At 36.6% G+C, this 19,004-nt stretch overlaps 2 protein-coding genes, 1 long non-coding RNA gene and 2 other non-coding genes across 9 annotated transcripts; 1 reads left to right on the top strand and 4 right to left on the bottom strand.

Annotated features, from left to right (window-relative positions):
• Positions 1–94: 94 nt before the first annotated feature.
• LOC129939222 (peptidyl-prolyl cis-trans isomerase E) lies at positions 95–1,382 on the top strand. Its single transcript, XM_056047155.1, has 5 exons — positions 95–392; positions 455–628; positions 692–913; positions 973–1,145; positions 1,213–1,382. Exons 1-5 carry the CDS (start codon positions 192–194, stop codon positions 1,355–1,357), a joined length of 915 nt encoding a protein of 304 aa, XP_055903130.1. The 5' UTR covers positions 95–191; the 3' UTR covers positions 1,358–1,382.
• A 6,056-nt stretch (positions 1,383–7,438) lies between these two features.
• LOC129939695 (uncharacterized) lies at positions 7,439–9,482 on the bottom strand. 5 transcript variants are annotated; one of them, XR_008780568.1, is made up of 7 exons: positions 9,269–9,482; positions 9,005–9,061; positions 8,698–8,765; positions 8,360–8,444; positions 8,034–8,104; positions 7,764–7,833; positions 7,439–7,545 (listed from the first exon to the last, which is right to left on the bottom strand). It is a non-coding gene; the product is annotated as an uncharacterized LOC129939695 (long non-coding RNA). The 5 variants fall into 5 exon arrangements; XR_008780565.1 differs by having other exon boundaries at positions 7,764–8,104; XR_008780566.1 differs by lacking the exon at positions 7,439–7,545 and having other exon boundaries at positions 7,564–7,833.
• Positions 8,516–8,596, bottom strand: LOC129943633 (small nucleolar RNA Me28S-Cm3227). Its single transcript, XR_008781341.1, has one exon. It is a non-coding gene; the product is annotated as a small nucleolar RNA Me28S-Cm3227 (small nucleolar RNA).
• Positions 8,837–8,919, bottom strand: LOC129943632 (small nucleolar RNA Me28S-Cm3227). Its single transcript, XR_008781340.1, has one exon. It is a non-coding gene; the product is annotated as a small nucleolar RNA Me28S-Cm3227 (small nucleolar RNA).
• A 4,106-nt stretch (positions 9,483–13,588) lies between the features above and the next one.
• Positions 13,589–18,172, bottom strand: LOC129942933 (uncharacterized protein K02A2.6-like). The gene has a single exon (XM_056052088.1). The coding sequence runs from the start codon at positions 18,161–18,163 to the stop codon at positions 13,736–13,738; it is 4,428 nt and encodes a 1,475-aa protein (XP_055908063.1). The 5' UTR covers positions 18,164–18,172; the 3' UTR covers positions 13,589–13,735.
• Positions 18,173–19,004: the final 832 nt, after the last annotated feature.

Below are 19,004 nucleotides of genomic sequence, written 5' to 3'. Positions count from 1 at the left end.
TCCGTTTCAAATTGATATGTTCCGCCTTTGATATGAAGGGAACGAAATGAACACATGAACCATTTGACGTTTCAAATTTGACACTGACAGTGACAGTCAAAAATGAACTTTTCGCGGCTGTAGTTTTGTTTACGTTTATAAAATTCTTACCAACATATTAATTTAATTTAATTTACAATTAGTTTTGGAAAATGTCCAATGACAAGAGAACCATCTACGTTGGAGCCCTTTCCGATGAAGTCACTGAGAAACTCCTAAACGATGCTTTCATTCCCTTTGGTGATATTGCTGACATTCAAATGCCCGTCGACTATGAATCGCAAAAACATCGAGGATTTGCATTTATCGAATATGAGGCGTCCGAGGATGCTGCTGCAGCAATTGACAACATGGTAGGATTTAAAACAGAAATCCCTTCGAAATATTTGTGTTCACTGATTGCTTCCAATACTAGAATGACTCGGAGCTGTGTGGACGTACAATTCGTGTTAATTTAGCCAAACCGGTGAGAGTGAAAGAAGGAAGCTTCAAACCAGTCTGGGCTGATGATGATTGGTTGCAAAAACACGCTGGTGCTACTCTTACAAATGAAGAAGGAGCCGATACGGAACAGCCACCATCTGAAAAAGTATATATATTTCTAGAGTAAATGATTGAAAACCCGATCTGCTAAATGACACATTTCTTTTAGCAAGTGGAGAATGTCACGCCGGTTGTTATCTCGAAACCTGAAAAACGAAATCCTCAAGTGTTCTTTGATATTCGTGTTGGTGGCAATGATGTTGGTCGAATAGTTATGCTCCTCCGAGCCGATGTTGTACCTAAAACAGCGGAAAATTTCCGAGCACTTTGTACTCATGAACAGGGCTTTGGGTACAAGGGTAGCACTTTTCATAGAATCATTACTGAGTTTGTATGTAGAGAAGAGTAATTTTTTGAATTGTTTTTGAGATGACTTTGGTTTCTTAAAAGATGTGCCAAGGAGGAGACTTCACCAATAACAATGGCACAGGAGGAAAGTCCATTTATGGCAAGAAATTTGCTGATGAAAATTTCAATCTAAAACACAATGGCTTTGGCACTCTATCAATGGCTAATTCTGGAGCTAATACTAATGGCTCACAGTTTTTTATTTGCACGACAAAGTAAGTATCTTCAAAGTTAGTCATCGTCCAAATTGACATTAACCAAATGTTTGTGTTTTTTTTCTAGGACCGATTGGTTGGATAATAAGCACGTAGTCTTTGGACATGTTATTAGTGGCGCTGATGTGGTGCGGAAAATTGAAAGGTGTGGAACCAAAACAGGCACTCCAACTCAAAAAGTCATAATATATTCTTGTGGAGAGTTAAAATAAATACATAACTTTAAATAACAAAAAATGTGAATTTATTTATTTTTGAGTTTGTACAAAATATCCAGTCCCACCATCCTTTCAATATTTATGGAATTATGGAAGAAGTCTCACGACATCTTATTTATTTATTATTATAATGCGCTGAATACTAACGTATCATGAATATCATGAGACCACGGAAGGGATCGTAGACAAAAACGCAAAAATCTTTTCTGAATGGCTTCAAATCTTGTGAAGTGTACGGCGGCGTATTAAGGTTACCATACTGTACAAGTGTACAAGCATATATTAAGGGCGGGAGCCCTAAACCGCTGCAAAGCAGATATTACCGCCATCTAAGAAGTGTGATGGGATGAACCGGGCAAACGCAAACTAAAAGACTGTGATGTATACTACGGCGACTGCTATCGAGAACAAAGACAGGGTCTATTTTTTAGTTTCAACAGTGTGAGCGAGCGCATCACGACAATCTGCATCAAGGCTAAATTCGCCGACATAAGCTTTATATACGCGCATGCCCCGACAGAGAAAAAGATGAAGACACCAAAGACATATTCTTCGAGCTCTTGGAAAAGATTTATGAGCAGTGCCCTGGCTATGACATTAAAATTGTCTTAGGAGATTTTAATGCCTAGCTAGGAAGAGAAGACATCTTTGGTGGCACAATCGGGAGATACAGCCTGCACGACACCACCTCCGATAACGGATTCAGGCTGATCGATTTCGCTGTGGGGCGAGACGTTCTGGAAGCTAGTACGCAGTTCACACATCTTAATATCCACAAGGGGACATGGAAATCTCCTGATCAATCAACTGTCAACCAGATTGACCACGTTGCGATCGACGCACGACACTTCTCCAGTATACAGGATATCCGAAATTTCCGAGGGGCCAGCATTGACTCGGACCACTACCTCGTTGTAGCCAAGGTAGTACAGACATAAGGCAAAACAGGGAGGTGCTGGCAGAAGTTACAAGGTCGAACGGCTACAATCGCAAGAGATCTCCAAATTATTTTCCGACCGAGTTACCTTTCTCAAAGTTCTCTGCCGCCAACACAATGTATCGAAAAGCAGTGGCAATATTGCCAAGATGCAATCAGAGAAGCCGGTTCTGATGTGCTGGGTTTCAAACAGCCACCCACAAGGAACCCCTGGTTTGATGAGGAATGTCGGCAGGCAAATGCAGCCAAATAACAGCACGCAAAGCGGCGCTGCATAAACGGACGGGAGCTGCACATGAGCTCTATGAGCAGAAGAGGCGAGAGGAATGCCGACTTCTCAGAAGGAAAAATAGAGGGCATGAGAAGCGTCATTTCGTTGAAGATGTTGAGAGGTTTGAAAGCAGGAATGAAGTTCGAAAGCTTTATGAACAGGTGAAACGAAATTCACAGTTATATAAACCTAGAACCGAAGGCTGCAAAGACGAAAGTGGAAAAATCATAGTGGAACCGCAGTCAATGCTGAGGATATGGAAGATCCACTTCTGCAGACTGTATAACGGTGAGGACGAACCGAATTCCGCTGTCAGGTAGGATGATGATCCATTCAACATAGACGACGAAAGCCAACAATCCCGTCCTACCGACCTAGATGAAGTAAAGTTTGCCATATCTAAGCTGAAGTCCAATAAAGCCGCTGGAGCAGATGGCTTGAATGCCGAGCTCTTTAAAGCAGCTGGAGATAAGTTGGTTAGGAGGATGCACCAACTTATCTATAAGATATGGTCGGAAGAAAGCATGCCCGATGAATGGAACCTCAGTTTTGATTGCCCGATCCTGTAAAAAAAGGAGACCCTCTAAACTGCACCAATTAAAGAGAAATCAGTCTACTTAACATCGCCTATAAAATCTTCTCTGGCGTAATATGTGAACGTCTAAAGCCCATCGTCAACAACAACAGGGACGAGCTGTATAGAGCCATGTCTAGTTTTGGCATACCTGCCAAACTCATCCGTTTGTGTAGGATGACCATGCAGAATTCACGCTGCTCCATAAAGGTTGGAAACAACTTAACAGAACCTTTCGATGTCAAAAAAGGTTTTAGACAAGGTGATGCACTGTCATGTGATTTTTTTAACATCGTGCTCGGAAGAATAGTGCAGAGCTCACACGTCAACACTAGAGGCACTATCTTTCAAAATTCGGTCCAATTACTAGCATATACTGATGGCATTAACATAATCGGAAGAACTCAGCATAATGTCAATGGGGCATTTATGAGTACCATAAAATGATTAGATTTTGCAGATGGCCAAAATTTTAGCTCGATTGGATAACGCTAAATGTTTCAAAAAACGCTCAACGTTTCAAAAAACTCTCTTTTTTCTCTGTTTTGCGAAGTAAACTAGCCCTAGCTCCCAAACAACTGTCCCTATTCTCATTATTTATACATTAAATTAAGGGCCAGTTTGTTCACAGCTAATTAAATTTAATCAATAATTGTTGTGACTGTTTAATCCGCGAATTTGCATGTTAACCACAATTGCTGTCAATGAATCCATAGTTGTTAATTAAAAAAGTAGCTAATCAGCCAATATTGGGTGATTCCCTCTATTTAACCAGAGCCTGTGACAAAACTTATTACAGATTTAGCAAAATGTGAACAAATTGACGAGCAGGCCGCTGCTGTGTATGAAATTCTGGAGCAATGGGGAGTTTCACACGCTGTGAAAGCAATGTGTTTTGACACCACTGCTTTAAACACTGGAAGGCTAAAAGGAACTTGCAAAATATTGCAGCAAATGTTGGATGAGGAGTTGCTTCACCTGGCGAGTCGTCACCACATTCTTGAAGTTTTACTAAGAGTTATTTTTGACTGTAAATTGGGTTCAACCACTGGACCTCAACCTGTTATTTTCAAAAGATTTAAAAATAAATGGTCAAAAATAGACCCTAAACGGTATAACACAGGCATCAGTGATGAAAATGTTAAAAAACACCTAGCCAATGATGTTATAACCCAGATTGCAGATGACTGCAAAGAATTCCTGCAGTTGGTTTAAGTGTTTGTTGGGGTGCTAGATGGAAACGTAGTTAGATTAAGAACACCAGGTGCTATTCATAATGCCAGATGGATGTCTAGAGCTATTTATAGTTTAAAAATATTTATGTTTCGAAGCCAGTTTAGCATGAGTAATGAAGAACGAAATGCTCTTGCGTTTTTATTGTTAAAATTTACTGCAAAGCTTGGTTTAATGCTCCAAGGGCTTATATGGCTCCTAAACAAGATTTTGATCTTTTGCGTAGTTTTATCGAGTACCAGAAAATAGACAAGGACATTTCTGAGAAAGCTCTTGCAAAATTTTCAAACCATTTATGGTATTTGAGTTCAGAGTTGGTAGGTCTGGCGTTTTTTGACCCACCTTTATCCAACAGCGAAAAATCTGAAATGGTCAACATACTTTTGATAAGCAACGAGGCAGAAGATAACAGAGTTGTAAATACAAGACTTCCGAAACATCAACTTGAACAATTTATAACAGCTGGGTTAAAAAACATTGTCAACAAAGAGACATTGAACTTTTTTAACCGCTTAAAAATAAAGGTAGATTTCCTGAAAGAACCTCCAAATCTTTGGCCCGAAAACCCCTATTTTAAGGATGGTTTCAAAATAGTTAAATCACTTAAGGTCGTAAATGACATGGCAGAAAAAAAGAGTCAAATTAATAACAGATTTTAATGACCTTTTAACAAAAGATGAGGATCAAAAGCAATATGTTCTTCACTTTATGTAAATCTCTAGATTAAATTATAATCTTTGTTAAGTATTTATTTCATTTATTATGTATCAGTGATGTAAAACACGATATTATAGTCACCCCTATCACAGAGTCCCTCGTAGCGAGTCCCCGAAAATTGTGTTACGCTACGAACATAGAGGAAATATATTATTATAATATATTTCCTCTATGGCTACGAATACGAATACATTTACATCATAAGCCCCGAACGAATTCAAGAAAGCATTGGCACACAGAAATACTAATTTCGGAGTTTTAAAATCAGCTGATATGCGTCAAAATAAGAAAATTAAATAAAAATTTGTTTTTCATCTTTTGATTTGTTCTTGTTTTTATTTGTTTTTGTCTTTAAAAATTGATAGTATTGTCGTTGCAATGTTTGCAATAAATGAAGAAAATACACGAAGACTGGATGAATCATATGATTGACGCGAAGTGGTTGGAAGACGCCGTGGAACATTTCTCACATCAACTACGTCTGATGATATCGAAACATCGGCAAGTTAGTTCCCTTCACAAGGTTCATTTGATTCTAAAGCCTCGGAGGAATTTTCGAATCCAAAAGATTGTGGATCTTTTATGCCGCTGGTCAAAGTTCATTCATTGTTATGACACCTTCTTCGAGGCTGCTAAAAAAATGCATTCTATTTGCTCCGCCACCTGTAGCTTTGCATTCTTTTTTGTTCTCAACCATTTTCCTCTTGATTTATGCCTTTCAATCTAACCACACTTAAGAATTAAATTAAATTATAAAAAAGTTTGGACTAATTTATTCAATTTACTTTTTTCCAGCTAGAGGTGTCCTTAGAAGGTGGGTCTTTAACTATTTAACTCTATTTTTACTGCCTTCCAAAACGAATTCACTTCCTCCTTAGGGATTTTTGAAAATCCTTGGGCAATTTCAAGTTTTTCTTGAAGACTATTTATAAAGCCTTTCGAATTGAATTTTATTTGTAATGACTTTATTTGCCCTTCAAAAAAAAAAAATAAAAAAAAAATAGGTAAACACTTTCACATTAAAACAATAGTAAAACTTACATGATTCTTTTCATATATTTTATTTTTATTTAATTTATCTTTGCAAGCTTAATTTTTTGTTCGTTTTAAAAACTCCGATCAAAATAATTGTTCGTAGAAAAAACTGCCAAACTTCCTATTCATTCGGGGCTAGTGATACCAATTTTCACGAACTCCGAATTTCGTAGCAAAATTTTTTAGTACGACGGGACCAATGATACAATTATTCGGGGTTCGTACTACGAATCTATTACGACGGGGCCTGTGATAAGGCTGAGTATTTTTGTGCAAGAAAACTGTTTTGTTTTATGATTCGTTCTCCAAAATAAAGCAATATTCTTTAAAAAAAAATACGATATCTATAAATTTTATCCAAATTTGTACGTAAATGTATTCATGATATTTGTATTGAGTATTGTGACAAAAGTACTACCTTTAATTAAGTACATAAACAGTGACAATACGGTCAACTGTTTGGGAGCTTTATCTAATTTTATTTTTTGAATCTTTGAGCGCGTGTCGGCAGCATTTATAGTTATCGAATCGAGCTGAAATTTTGGCTAGCTAAAAATCTGCAAAGGCTGATCATTTTATGGGGTTCCCCCGTAACGAATTCGACAAAAAAGTTTATTCAAATGTTGTCTATCATGATTTTTAAAAAATCATTTTTTTTCTTGGGTTTCAAAAATATTATAGACTAAACATGATTTTCTTTAAATACTTGTTGGATGTCCTCATCATTTTCAGTGAATCAACAAGAAAAATCACAGAAGATAATGAAACTTAAATATTGCGTAGGAAAACTGTTTTAATCTTTCGGCAACTAGAAAACTTGAGCTTTAGTTCTTTTATTTCAATAAGTTGACTGTTGCTTTCAATTTTATCTTCAATTTCTTGAACTCGTTAATTGCTCCATGCGTAGGTTGTGTCGTTTAACATCCTAGTTTTTCTTTTTTTTATGGCGAAAATACTAAAAATAAATTTTGTGAAGAGCTAGGTAAACTTTTGTGGTGTTTTTTCTATTTATTTAGTTTCTTCAACTATGCCCTTGACAGCCTCACATCTTAAGTACCGAAAAAGAAAATATTTTTTTTCTATGACTTAAAGTTGTTTCCTCGCCCTAATATTTAAAACATGTTCTATTGAGACCCCTACCTAACTGTAAAAAAAATTAGAAGGAAATTCGTGCGGTAATCGAAAGTCGCCCCCACTGAACACAAGTGCACTCGTTTTTTTTTCAAAATTGAAAAAAAAAAACAACTTCTTAAGATGGAAGCTTCATCAGACTATCAAACCATAAAAATAAAAAAGCAACAAACAAAATTCTTAATTATTCAATTCAATTTTATTAAGTCATAAAAAAAACAGTAGGTTAAAACATGTCTTTTGAGTTCCATTATCTTGGCCCAGCATCTAATTGCCTTTGAATGCTGCAAAATAAATTAAAGAAAAAAATTCATTAGTTTTCTAGTTTGGAAGAAAGAAACTATAATATATTTAATAATTTATTATTTTCAGAATAAAATTAACAGCATGGTTTTTTATTTGGGTTCGCTCAGTAGAGGGAACCTGAATAGGTAAGGATATCATCATAAAGACGCTTTCCTTTTCAATAACATACAAAGGCTAAATTAACAAAGATTCTCACCTTTAAGGAAATTGTTTTTCAACTTAAACGCTTCCAGAGTAAAGATCTCTTGTCATTATAATCGCAAAATCTGCAAAGTTATAATAAAAATGTTTTAGTAAAGTCTCGCTTTGTTTTAAATCAAAATTTATTATTTAATTAAATTTCAGACAAAAAGATTGACAGCATGGTTTTTATTTGGGTTCGCTCAGTAGAGGGAACCTGAAAAGGTAAAGTTATCATCACTAAGACGCAACTAGACTATACGAAGAAATAAAACTATGAACTAACCTAAAGCGTTTTCATCAAATTTTCCAGAGGGATTAAGATAAAAGCCATCGTCACCATGAATCACTCTCTTTCTGTAAAAAATTAAGAAAAACACAAAATTTAGTTTTGCTTTCCGAAACACAATAAATATTTTGTATTGTATAAAAATATCAGTTTAAAAAATTGTTACATGAATATTCAAATGAACTATACTTTAAAAATGAATCATCATTAAAACAAAGGTCGTCAAGAAACATTTTGATTTCATGGCACTTTTAGTCTCAGATTTAAGAATGCTTCTAGACGGTCAATGAAAAACTAAATAGCAACAAATCTATGATACTTACTTTTTTCGGAAAAAAACTTGATGGAATTAATTTTCTATAAATTCTCTACTTTGGCGTCATCCATATGCCATTTTGGCGCGAAAATCTGTAATAAAATAAATCAAAAATTAAGCAACTAGGTATCAATTTTATTCAGATAAAAATTTTATATAAGAAGCATCTTCAGTATCCTTTTGGTTTAAATTAGTGTGAAATCAGCATAGCTTTCTTTCAGATTAGAGTTAACATCATGTACGATGAATTTTTTGAACTTGGCAATATTTTATGAGAATTATGAACAGAAAAACCATAAACCAAGATCCTGAATAACATGCAACTTTTTCTTAGAATATCCTTACCTTTTACGTTGAATGGCATTTTTCATACAAGTTTCCGTCTAACGTGAGCATGTTGAGCTCAGGGTTTCCTATAAAACAAAAATATATATATATGTGAGTTCTGTGTTCATTTAATAGATTGACTAATATCAATTTTTGATATTTTATCAGTATCCTTTTGGTTTAATATTTAGTGTGAAATCAGCACAGCTTTTTTCAGATTAAGTTTAACATCATTATATATGTCACTTCTGTGAATATCTAAGTTTTTTATTTTAGATTCCCAGAAGTCATGGTTAAAGTTAAAATTAAATCGTTTAATAATTACCTCTTGATCTTCGCAGGAACTTCAACGATGATTATCTCAGAGACAAACGAGAAACATCTGTAAATTAAAATTTTAAAATTAGTATTTTTCAGTTGTATGACTTTGATATGATAATTTATTTAATTTAATTTTAATTTTCAGTTGGCCGTTCTTATCTATCCGCAATAAATTTTAATGAACAAGTTCATTAATTATTAGGTAGTGAACACTCATCAGATTAAATAAAATATTCTTTATTTGTTACAAACTTCTTTTTATACATACCTTATTTATAATCCATGATTATCTAAGTCATCTTGATTCTTTCAAGTATTTCACTCAATTAAATGATTTGTTTAAAGCTTTGTGGTATAAGTGATGTGATATTTTTATAATAACACATTTTCTTTTATTAAAAATTACACGAAGTGAGAAAAGCTTCGGATAAACGCGACTTTTCTCCTCTGAAGTTAGATTGAAAATGAGAAATATATGAGCACCGGAAACTCGACGTTGTTGAAAAAAAGTTAAACTTGAAGTTAGAAGCAGTTTGTGCATATCCATTTCCGTTTTCTTCCAGTGGTTTTCTGGTTCAGTGGATGATTTAATTAAGGCACAGCTGCATTCGCTATTTTTAAAATCAGTGATTCCAAAATTTAATTTTTTTGAAATTGTGTTAAGATTAAAACATTCTATATAAAACATATAGTACATTCTGATGGATCATATACAAATTGCTTGAAGACTTGAACAAAGTATGATCATTGACATATGCTGGATATAAATGATCTCATTTATTACTTAATGGCCTATTGCCGTTAGCTAGGTTAAGGTGCCAGTTATAGCTGTCATTGAAATTGATCCGGAATTTTTTTTGAATTGATATTTGATGGTGTTTCCCTTTGATTAGAAATGAAAATTATAGACTGATCGATCAGAAATCATACCAAGAATTTTGTTTGAGAAAAAATGTGTATTTACGCATTTAATTTTCTCTAAAAATGTATGTTTCTATTTTCCGGACGGAAATTAATTTGCCTAAACAGCTGATCCTTTTATGTTCAAAATTAAAACCAACTACTCTACTGATTTGTGTTCCAATTTGAAACAGGAGGAATCTGAAACATTTTACTGATGAGCGTTTATAGCAATCAATGAATGTACGTCATTAAATTGTTGTTTTCTTTCAATAATAACATCGAGCTTCTCACCTCAGACAACTTTTTAGTTGTTGATTTCAACACCAACAGTAACGCGTTAGTTATAGCTATCATTGGTTTTTATCATTAAAAACAAACATTGGAAATTGTTTGACTGGTTGTTTATAGCTATTATTAGAAATGTCTGTCATTGAAAAAAATTTTCTGATTGAAACCCACCGGAAAATTTGTACTGACAGAAATCTGTCATTGGAATTGTGTGAAATTGGAACACAAATCAGTGGAACGATTCATTTCACTTTTGAACATAAAAGCATCAGCTGTTCAGGAAAATGCGGAAAATAGAAAAACACATTTTTAGAGAAAAATAAATGCGTAATTATACTTTTTTTCTCAAAAAAATTCTCTTTGATGTGATTTCCAAACAATCGGTATATAATTTTCATTTCTTATCAAAGGGAAACACCTACAAATATCGATTCAAACATTTTTTTCGGATCGATTTCAATGATACCTTTAACTAGAGCCTAAAACAAAATGGAATTTTCTTTGGCTTTTTGCAGTCCGCTGTTCAGTAAAATGAAATTTCATCATTAAAAAAATTAAAATGGATTTATAAATTAAATAAAACTTTGAATGCATTGTTTCTTTTTGAAAAAAAAATATATAAATTGCATCAATCTTTTGCTAGAAATAAGTCTGTGACATGTTCAAAAGCTAAACTACTGATGCATTTTACTGATAGTTATAACCGGACTCTAAAATCCGCCGACTGACAGAAATCTGTCATTGGAATTTTTTTAAATTGAAACACAAATCAGTGGAACGATTCGTTTCACTTTTGAAACAAAAAATAAATGTTTTTCGAAAACTAATGGAGAAGTCCAGAGCAGTACATTTGCATAGTTTTTGGACAAAGGCAATCCGCATACAATTTTTTATTCATATTTATTTATAATAATCTTCGAATTTCAAATCTATACTTATCATACTCCATCCCTGCAATTATTCGCACACAGGAATGGTTGAGAATTGTAAGTCACAAGGACCTGGTTCTCTACGGACTGTTGCGCCACCTAATTTTACTTATCATACTTTTATGTAAAAGAGCCCTCCATTCAGCATCAAGGTCATCGACAAGTTCCTGAAATAAATTTGGAATCAATTGTATAAGCAAGGTAATTCCTGGGGATTAATTTTTGGATCAATTTTTTGCACGGCTTCTTAAACTTTATCTTGGAACTTAATTCTTTTTCTTACTTGCGTGCATAATTCGATGTAGTAATCTCTACACTTTTTTTATAACTTCACCTGTTAAGCCCCCAAAGCAAACTAAAATGTGAGCTTGTGGGCCAAGAAAGATTTCTTATGTCATATTAAAAAAAATAAAAAATACAAAATAAAAACCCTGTTCTTTAAAAGCATTTTACAAAAAGTAAAAAAAGCTAAAAATATTTAATTTTTTGAACATAACCTGTTTCTTAATTTTGTTCTACTGAAATAATGAACAACGCAGTTAGACTACTAGTGCACTCACAGCCTTAAATACAAAGGGTGGTTAAATTTTCATGGCCGATGTTGAATGTGAAGTGTTTTTTCAGCATTTCATTTGACATTTCTCAATTTCAGATTATTTCAATTTAAACTATGGAAAGAAAAGCAATCAACCAACGCTTTAAAGTTATACAAGCTTATGATAAAAATCGGAGTTCTTATCAAAACGCATATTGTCCACTTCGTGATTTTTTTCGGTCAATTTAATCGGCAAAATGTGTGTACAATCGGAAAAATCGTGTTGGGTCTGTAGGAAAACACCAGTGCAAGCAATGCAGGTACATCTCTCGTACCTACTCCAGAAAATATTGCTGCTGTTCGCGATAGTGTGGATAAAGCCGTCCACTTCTTGTCGTACCCAACAATTAAAAGATCATTGTTGATAAACATTATGCATAAATACATACATACTTGCATTTACACACTTACAAGGTGCAATTGATTCAAGAACTAAAGCCTTTTGACCATTTCAAGCGTCGTAAATGGTCAGAATGGTGGCAAAAAATGGCAACAGTGGATAATTGTCACATAATTAAACAATGGCCCTTTTGCGCTACAAATTCAATGGCCGCGTTATGTCACGTGGTGCATTGTCAATTGGAGGCCAAGATCATGTGATTTGACACTGTTACGCTTCTTTATTTGAAGTAATTAAAAGAAAAGGTGTACATCGAGAAGCCAGCAACAATTCAAGAGCTAAAAGATGGATAATTAAATAAATTAATGGCATTGAACCTCATTGAAGGAATCAGTTAGTTATTAAGGCGCATGTAAATCCGTCATAAGTTTCCAGCAATTTAAAAACAATTGTTTTGATGTTATCAAAAATAATGTTTGGTGGAATAAAATCACTTTACACAATTAGCATACAAAAAATGATTAAAAAAATGATAAATAATCAAGTTTGACGCCCAGGTGAACTGTTTCCAACCAACTTAAAGGACATTATTGTTGAAAAATGGGAGCAACTTATAAATAAGGCAAAAAATACTACAATGTCCCAAAGGTAGTACAAATTCCTGGTCATTTTTAAAAAACGTACGTAACACCACAATGCTCGTCCACAATGCCACTCCCTATGTTAGCTCGATTGATAAAGCCAATTTGCTTGCAACACATTTTGCTGTTAATTTGAAGCTACCGGATAGTGTCATGAGTCCTCCTGTTTTTGAGAGCGTAAATATTCTATTGGACGAATCTTCTTTCGCACTCATGCAGTCGCAAGAGTACTGAAAGACCTTGACATACACAAATCCGCTGGCCCAGATAGTATTCCCCCTATTGTTCTGAAGAGGTGTTCTTCAACGCTGGCAAAACCACTGAGTAAGCTTTTCCATCTGTCCAATTCTACAGGTCTCTTCCCGAGTGGATGGAAAACTGCATTTGTCCAGCCTGTCCCTAAAAAAGGCGAAGCCTCCTCCCCCCCAAACTATCGTCCAATTGCACTTACGTCCCTTCTTGCCAAGGTCATGGAAACGCTGATCAATTTTCAGCTTAAGAAATATCTTGAAAAACGGAAGCTTCTTAATGACCGACAGTATGGCTTTCGTAGCAATAGGTCCACTGGTGATGTCATGGTTCATCTCACCGATCAGTGGAACAAATCTTTACATCGTTTTGGAGAAAGTAAGATTATTGCACTTGATATTTTAAAAGCATTTGATAGAGTTTGGCACCAAGATCTCTTATAGAAAATGCGTGCTTTTGGTAGTGATGAATCTCTTCTTCGTTAGATTGGAGATTACCTTTCTAACCGTTCAATACAAGTTGTATTAGATGGTTTCAATTCTGAAATTCATAAAATAAATTATTGTTTTTATACAAGTTTTATTGTAATAAGTAATGAAAATAACTAACATAATTTTATAATAATTATAATACATTAGGTAAAGAAGAATCTAAGCAAAAACTAGTATGTTAGGATGAGAATGCAAAATTATGGAATGTCCGTGATTTTATGTTCCCGCCAGAATCTGTCCCTTCGCAATGACCCTCTGCGTCCAGGGTTGGTACGTGAGGTCTTCTGTCATTCCTGAGGTCAGGGATGTCGTACCCTTAGGGTGGTAACACCTCCCCTTTTAGCTGGTGGTGAGGGAGGAGAATATCTCTTTGTTGCTCTACGCTTTCTATTCGATCGTCTCTGGATAGACGGTGGAGTGATGATTGCTTCTCGCTGATCCAAACCACTTGGATTGTTGTCCCCAAGCTCCCAATCAAGTCTTCTGCTATGTTGTGGACACTCCTCTGAGGCAACTGCTACAGGCTGTGAACTTTGGCTGGCGGTTATCCCCGGACTTTGGAGTTCTGGAATTGGTTTCATGTTGAAATCTTGCAAAAGTGTTGAAAGAGGTATTTGCGCTGTTGGTGTCGATGACGTCTGTGTGGATGATCTCGGTCTAATTTGATTTGTGTGAGACCGCACTAGTCTATCTCTTATGTTGACGCGAACATTATAGTTGACTGCTCCAACTCTCTCCAGTATTTCACCTGGAATCCACCTGCTTTTGTTTGAACGATACAGCTTGACGAAAACTGCATCTCCTACAGCGAATGATCTGTGCTTTGCTCCATACTGTCGATTGAAACTCAGGTTTTGTTTTTCATTGATGACTGGCTGGTTCAACTTTGGTTGAATTAGAAGATCCAACGATGTTCTGATTTTTCTGTTATACATTGCTTCAGCTGGTGACGTACTGTTCGGCGTGTTGCGGTTTGGAGTTGTCCTATACATGAATAAGAACTGTTGCAGAGCTTCCTGCATGGTTACCTCCCCTTTAAGTTTTTGAAGAGATCGTTTGAGCGTGCCGACAAATCTTTCGGCTTGCCCGTTCGATTGGGGATGAAACGGTGCAGTTTTCATGTGAAGAATACCTGCTGACTCACAGAAATGTTTGAACTGGTGGCTGCAAAACTGAGTTCCATTATCCGATACCAAGGTTTTCGGATATCCATGTCTGGAAAAAATTTCTCGCAAGATGTTGATTGTAGCTGTAGAGGTTGTAGATGACGTTTCTATGATTTCAGGCCATTTGGAATGAGCGTCTATTACTACCAAGTAATATACATTCTGAATTGGGCCTGCGTAATCAATATGAATACGTTGCCAGGGCTCCGTTGCGAGAGGCCATGACTGAAGTGTTGTTTTTATTGGTGACTTTGCTGCTGATTGACAACTCGAGCATTCCTTCACGAAATTTTCGATATCTTTATCAATCTGTGGCCAGTAAATGTAGCCTCTAGCTATCGCCTTCATGTTTTGGATACCTGGATGACCTCTGTGTACTTGGCGAAGTATTTTGGTACGGTAACATTCGGGAATAACTAGTCTATCTCCAAACATGATGCAGTTATTAACGAGTGTCAATGCTTCGCGTCTATTAAAGTACTGAAGCTCGGTTGAAGATAGATTGTTTTTGTTTGGCCACTTTGATTTGATGAAGTTAGCTATTCGATTCAGTTCTGAATTGTTCAACGTAGCTTTTTGTACCATGTCAAATGTAAGTGGTAGTAGCTGAATGGTGTGTTTCAAATCAGCGCAAGCTTCTTCTTCCACAGTGGTAGTAGCTATGACGTACTCTTCAGAATTGGGCCTTGGATGTTGGCTTATCAACCGTGACAAAATGTCCGCGTTTCCGAAGTCACTAGTGGAAATGAATTGAATCGAAAAATCATACCTTAGCAAAGTAATCGCCCACCGCTGCAACCTGTTGGCAGTATACACTGGAACTCCCTTCTTTGAGCCAAAAATTGACAGAAGTGGTTTGTGGTCTGTCTGAAGGGTGAAGTGACGTCCAAGTAACATACGGTGAAACTTCTTTACTGCAAATGTAAGAGCGAGACCTTCTTTTTCTACCTGGCTGTAGTTCTGTTCTGTTGATGTGAGTGTCCGGGATGCATGATAAACAGGTTTGATGGTGCCATCTTCGAAACGGTGAGAAATACATGCTCCTATTCCCATGTTAGATGCGTCCGCTGCAACGATGATTGGTAGTTGTGGATCGTAATGCGCTAAACCCAGGTCTGACGAAAGGATGTTCTTGAAGTTTGTAAAAGCATCTTGACATGCTTTTGTCCATACCCATTTGCTGTCTTTTTTCAGTAGCGCGTGCAACGGGCCACTTAATTTACTGATGTCGGGTATAAACTTGCCATAATAGTTTATGGCCCCCAAGAAAGACCTCAACTGTGACAAATTTTGCGGTGGTGGCATCGAGACAATGGCGGCAGACTTATCTGGGTCCGGTTTGAGTCCGGTAGAGGTGATAACATGACCCAAATATTTGAGTGAGGTCTGGAAAAATGAACATTTTTCTATTTTTATATGAAACCCATACTCACGTAGTCTGGTAAGAACTGCCTTCAGTCTCTGAATGTGTTCTTCCACAGTTTTCCCGGATACCAGAAGATCATCAATAAACGCTGAGACTCCTTCAAGCTGACAAAGCATTGTATCCATGACTTGTTGGAAACTTCCTGGTGCTGCTTTGACACCAGGAGGAAGTCTGTTGAACTTGTACAGGCCTCTGTGGGTGTTGATTGTGAGGAACTGCTTGCTTTCTTCTTCGACTTCAACTTGAAGGTATGCGTCCGACAAGTCAATGTGTGTGAAAAACTTGCCATCAGCATGTTTTACGAAAATCTCTTCAGGAAGTGGAAGTGGATGTTGGTGGGGCTGAAGAGCATCATTCAAGCCTGTTGAGTAGTCGGGGCATATCCTTACATTGCCATTGGCTTTACGAACGGCAACTATGGGTGCTGCCCACTCCGAAAAATCTATCGGCGTTATAACACCCAATCGTTCCAGTCGGTTCAATTCTTCTTCGACTTGCTGAAGTGCTGCATACGGAACTGGTCGTTTCGCTCGATATATTGGTGTAGCATTCTCTCTCAGGTATAATTTTGGCCTGAATTTAGTGCAATGACCCAGGGCTTCAGTGAAAATGTCTGCAAATTCTTTTTTTATCTTCTGTATATGAACGTCTACAGAAATTGTTGATGTTGATGTTAAACGGAGTATTTTGGATATGTTACTGAATGGCTGATCCCATAGACGAAATTCGTCTATCCAATTTATTCCAAAAAGATTTAAATTTGGAAGGTCAGCTACACGACAAGACAGTTTTGATGTTTTATCACCCAGTTTAACATCTGCAATGAAAGAACCAAGCATGGTAATTATTCTACCCTGAGCATCAATTACCGATTCTGAGTTGTTGTCCAAAAAGAGCTTAGGGCTCCCCAACTGCTCCCAATTATTCTTCGATAGAATTGTGACGTCAGCTCCAGTGTCTAATTGAAGATTGAGTGCTAATCCATTTATGTGAACTTCTATAAATTTGCGATTTGCTTTTTGAAGTGTGTTGACTGCAACTACATTTGATTTTCGTTGTCTTTTGTTGGATTTGCCTTTGGGTCTTGATGATTGTTGATTGGTGTTTGCTTTGGCAAAGCAAGAACAGTAACCCTCTTTGTGACCAGTACGCTTACATGATGAGCATTGGTGGTTCTTGAATGAGCAGTCTGCAGCAAAATGCATACCACCACATCCCCAGCATGGTGTACGCGGCAATGTCTTGATAGATGTGGAACTGCCTGATGCGGGATGACTGATGGGTAGAGCATTTTTGTTCGGCTGTTTCTTTCTGCCATAAGAAACTGTATTTGTTTTGAGTGGTGCAGTTTCGAGCAATTGAGAATCTTGCTTTAGTGTTGCAATTCTCTGACATTCCAATAGCAAGTTCGAAAGCGTAATTTTTGTTTCGTCTCCTGATTGCAGCAATGCAAGTAATCTTGTTCTGACATCTGAGTCACATGAAGCATGCAACCCTTTGACAAAAATTAAGCACTTAAATTGCTCACTTGTCAGCTTCCCAAGTTGAAATTGCTCACAGCTCTTATTGACTCTACTAGTGTAAGCTGTGTAGTCTTCACAACTGCTTTTTGTGATTTGTAAGCAGTGGAAGCGCGTGTTAAAGATCGACTCCGATTGTCCAAATATTTTGCTAAGTTTTTCCATTGTAGTACTAAAATCGAAACTAGCAGGTGTATTGGGTAAAATTAAATTCACATATCGGGAGTACTCTGATGCACCCAACTTTCTTAAAAGTAGTCGAACTTTAGCATCCTCTGTTAACGCTCTTGCATCTTCTTCAAACGTGGTCGCGAAACGTTCGAACCACTGTGCAAATGTGACTCCGTTTTCTTCATCGTAATGAAAATCTTGGATGTTTTTTGCTAGCACCTCCATCGTATATTCTGCGGTCGATCTTTCCTTCTTCATATTAAATATATTCTCCGAGAGGCGCTCCATGAGGGCAGATTGATTAGTCATCATCACTTGGAAGAACGATATGAAATCTTGAGGAATCTGCGGCGGTGGTGGTGGCATTTGGAGGTTAGGTTGAAGTGGATTTTGTGGCGCAATTTGTTGTGGAGGTGGCTGCTGTTGCTGAAGACGTTGTTGCATAGGAGGCTGTTGCTGTACCTGCTGCTGTTGTTGTGGTGGAAGCTGGTTTGGAGGAGGCTGAGTGGCCGTTGATTTGATTCTGGCATGATGGTTCTTTAATTTTATTCAACGAATCCTCGTCGCCACTATTATGTTTTTATACAAGTTTTATTGTAATAAGTAATGAAAATAACTAACATAATTTTATAATAATTATAATACATTAGGTAAAGAAGAATCTAAGCAAAAACTAGTATGTTAGGATGAGAATGCAAAATTATGGAATGTCCGTGATTTTATGTTCCCGCCAGAATCTGTCCCTTCGCAATGACCCTCTGCGTCCAGGGTTGGTACGTGAGGTCTTCTGTCATTCCTGAGGTCAGGGATGTCGTACCCTTAGGGTGGTAACATAAATGCTGATATCCCTCAGGGCTCCGTTTTGTCTCCGACTCTCTTCCTTATATATTTTGTCTGTCACTTCCATTAAACTGTTTTGCCGACAACAGTTCTCTTAGCTTTTCATATTCGTTTCTAGATTCACATCCTTGTCCTTCGGATGTGAAACTTCAACGGAAGTGTATGATAAGCTCTTTAAATTCTGATCTTGACAGCATTATCCAATGGGGAATCAAAACCGTGTTGAATTTAATGCTTCGAAAACTCAATACTGTCTCCTGTCGTTAAAGCGTAACGCACCCTGATGCCACTTTCTATGAATGACACTTGCATCCAGGAAACCAATCAACTATCAGTACTCGGTATGTGTATTACAGGTCGCCTCTTATGGAATGATCACAAATTCGATATCGACAAAAATGCTGCCAGGTGCTTAGGATTTCTCCGACGACGGTGCAAGAAATTT

This window comes from Eupeodes corollae, chromosome 1, assembly GCF_945859685.1.
Source record: "Eupeodes corollae chromosome 1, idEupCoro1.1, whole genome shotgun sequence".
In the NCBI taxonomy this organism is placed as follows: domain Eukaryota; kingdom Metazoa; phylum Arthropoda; class Insecta; order Diptera; family Syrphidae; genus Eupeodes; species Eupeodes corollae.
Note: the sequence above shows the minus strand (reverse complement) of the source record. Positions and strands in the feature narration are given on the sequence as shown.